We start from the raw sequence: 1,979 nt of genomic DNA on the forward strand, positions 1-1,979 counted from the left end.
AGAGAGAGATTGACCCCAATGGTCACAATGCACCTGTCAGTTACCATTTCAAAATGGAACCAGGAAGGTTTGATTAATTCATTAATCCTTAACCCAGTGCCCATTAACTTCCTGTGAATTGTTAGGTTAGCGTGTTGGTATGGTTTTTACTGTTGCCACTTCTGTGGGGTGAAACATTAAATATTCATTGAATATGCCCAACTGCCTCCTCACCATCCTTTAAATTTTCCCCTTATAAAACAGCAGGGCCTCACGCTCTTTGTTCATCACTGTCACTGAGCTAGGGCTACGTACTGCGTGAGTGACAGAAAGAGAAGCAGAGAGATGGCTAGGTGGTGTATCTTGTTGGTTCTTGCTCTGGCTGTGGCCGCTAGTGCCAGAACAGTGCCCAGCGACTCTGGCCTCAAGGACCAGAAGAACTTCCTCACCTACGGCGGCGTTGGTGGATATTCGGGACTAGGCAGCAACGGGCTGCCTTTTGGAGGAGCCGGAGCCGGAGTTGGTGGTGGTTTTGGCGGTGGTCTCGGCGGGGGCTCAGGCTTGGGAGGATTTGGCGGACTGGGCGGACTCGGTGGAGCCGGAGCTGGGGGTTTAGGAGGTGCTGGTGGTGGTGTGGGCGGTGGGGTTGGAGGCGGAGCTGGTGGCGGCACCGGTGTCGTTCCTTACCCTTGAGAGAGTGGAGAATATGGTTTCATGTTTGCTCTCATCAGTCTCTTATCTTAGCCTCTTACGACTTTATAATTTTCGGTTCAGAAAATAACGGTTGTGTTACGTTGTTTAATGTCGTTGAAGGACATCGTTAGGGTTTGTCGAGTGAGGATAGTTATATTTCATTACTTTGTAGCGTCCACTTTCGTCTCTGGGTCATTACTTGTAAGCTCTCATCTATATATGTTTCTTTGGTTGAGCACAAAAGCGGCCTTTGCAAGTTATTAATTAATACTACTAGTTTAATAACACACACACACACACTCTTATATATCGCTCTCTTGCGTTTCGTATATGTATTCAATCCTCATCATGAAACATCGACCGGCGACTATGCTTCAACGTGCTAATTATCGAATAAGCAATCTTTTCATGAGGATAAACGGAAAGTTGGTTTACCGGAAACAAACGTCGGGGGGCTTCCTTTCTGCTGAAATGTGAAAAGGTCTGCAACGTATATAAATACATGTTAATAAATATAAATATGCATTCAATAATATTAATGTTAATATTTATTTATTTTTAAATCTGCACAGGCCAGTAACAGGAGAGAAATCACAACGATACGCGTGTCTCGTGCATTCATGGCAGCAGGCTATATATTAAGATTTTCGAATTAAATTAAATGAAATGTTGAGGCAACTGAAATTAATTAACTGAAGAAGTTACCGAAGTTATCGTTTATTCATGCTGAATATATAGCATAGATGTATTATGTATATAGCTAGGTAGGCGGGGTTTTGAATTGAATTCGCCATGAAGAATAAATGATGATGTTGAATGTATATATAAAATAGGGTGGTCCTCTTATGGATGGCGAAAGCGAATCCCGGCGTTGGTTGATGCTCCCTGTTGGGATTGGACTGCATGCACTTCCCCTGAGATCAATTAATAAGTGTTCATCGTTGTGGCATTTATGCCCGTTGATCCATCCATCAACATCCACCCCATCATCCTCAAGCCATTTCTGTTGATCTCCTTTAAGCTTAAATTGTCTACTACTCGACGTTTCTCTACGAGTTAGTTCAATATATAATTAGGGGATGTTCGACAACTTCGAAACTATAGATTCAGAAACCTTTTTCTACAAAAGGAGATAAATTCCTCCATATATTTACTTTGTAAACCGTAAAAGCACTTCTAAAACTATTGTTTGGTTTTTATCCAAACACTTTCTTATATTCAAGCTTAGTAGGTTAAACTAAACATTATTGGCGGGCATTGAAGACCCAAAAACTTATAACAGATATTTCTCTTGGAAGAAACAAAAA

General features: G+C 41.8%; 1 protein-coding gene across 1 annotated transcript; it reads left to right on the forward strand.

The window, feature by feature from the left end:
- Positions 1 to 303: 303 nt before the first annotated feature.
- LOC114717267 (glycine-rich protein 23-like) lies at positions 304 to 922 on the forward strand. Its single transcript, XM_028902364.1, has one exon. It carries the CDS (start codon positions 325 to 327, stop codon positions 670 to 672), a length of 348 nt encoding a protein of 115 aa, XP_028758197.1. The 5' UTR covers positions 304 to 324; the 3' UTR covers positions 673 to 922.
- The last annotated feature ends 1,057 nt before the right edge of the window (positions 923 to 1,979 follow it).

Source organism: Neltuma alba, unplaced genomic scaffold (assembly GCF_004799145.2).
Source record: "Neltuma alba isolate B1F8T4 unplaced genomic scaffold, ASM479914v2 tig00011729_pilon, whole genome shotgun sequence".
Taxonomy (NCBI): domain Eukaryota; kingdom Viridiplantae; phylum Streptophyta; class Magnoliopsida; order Fabales; family Fabaceae; genus Neltuma; species Neltuma alba.

Coding starts and splice junctions, on each gene's coding strand:
- LOC114717267 (XM_028902364.1), top strand. CDS start 325: ATGGCTAGGTGGTGTATCTTGTTGGTTCTTGCTCTGGCTGTGGCCGCT.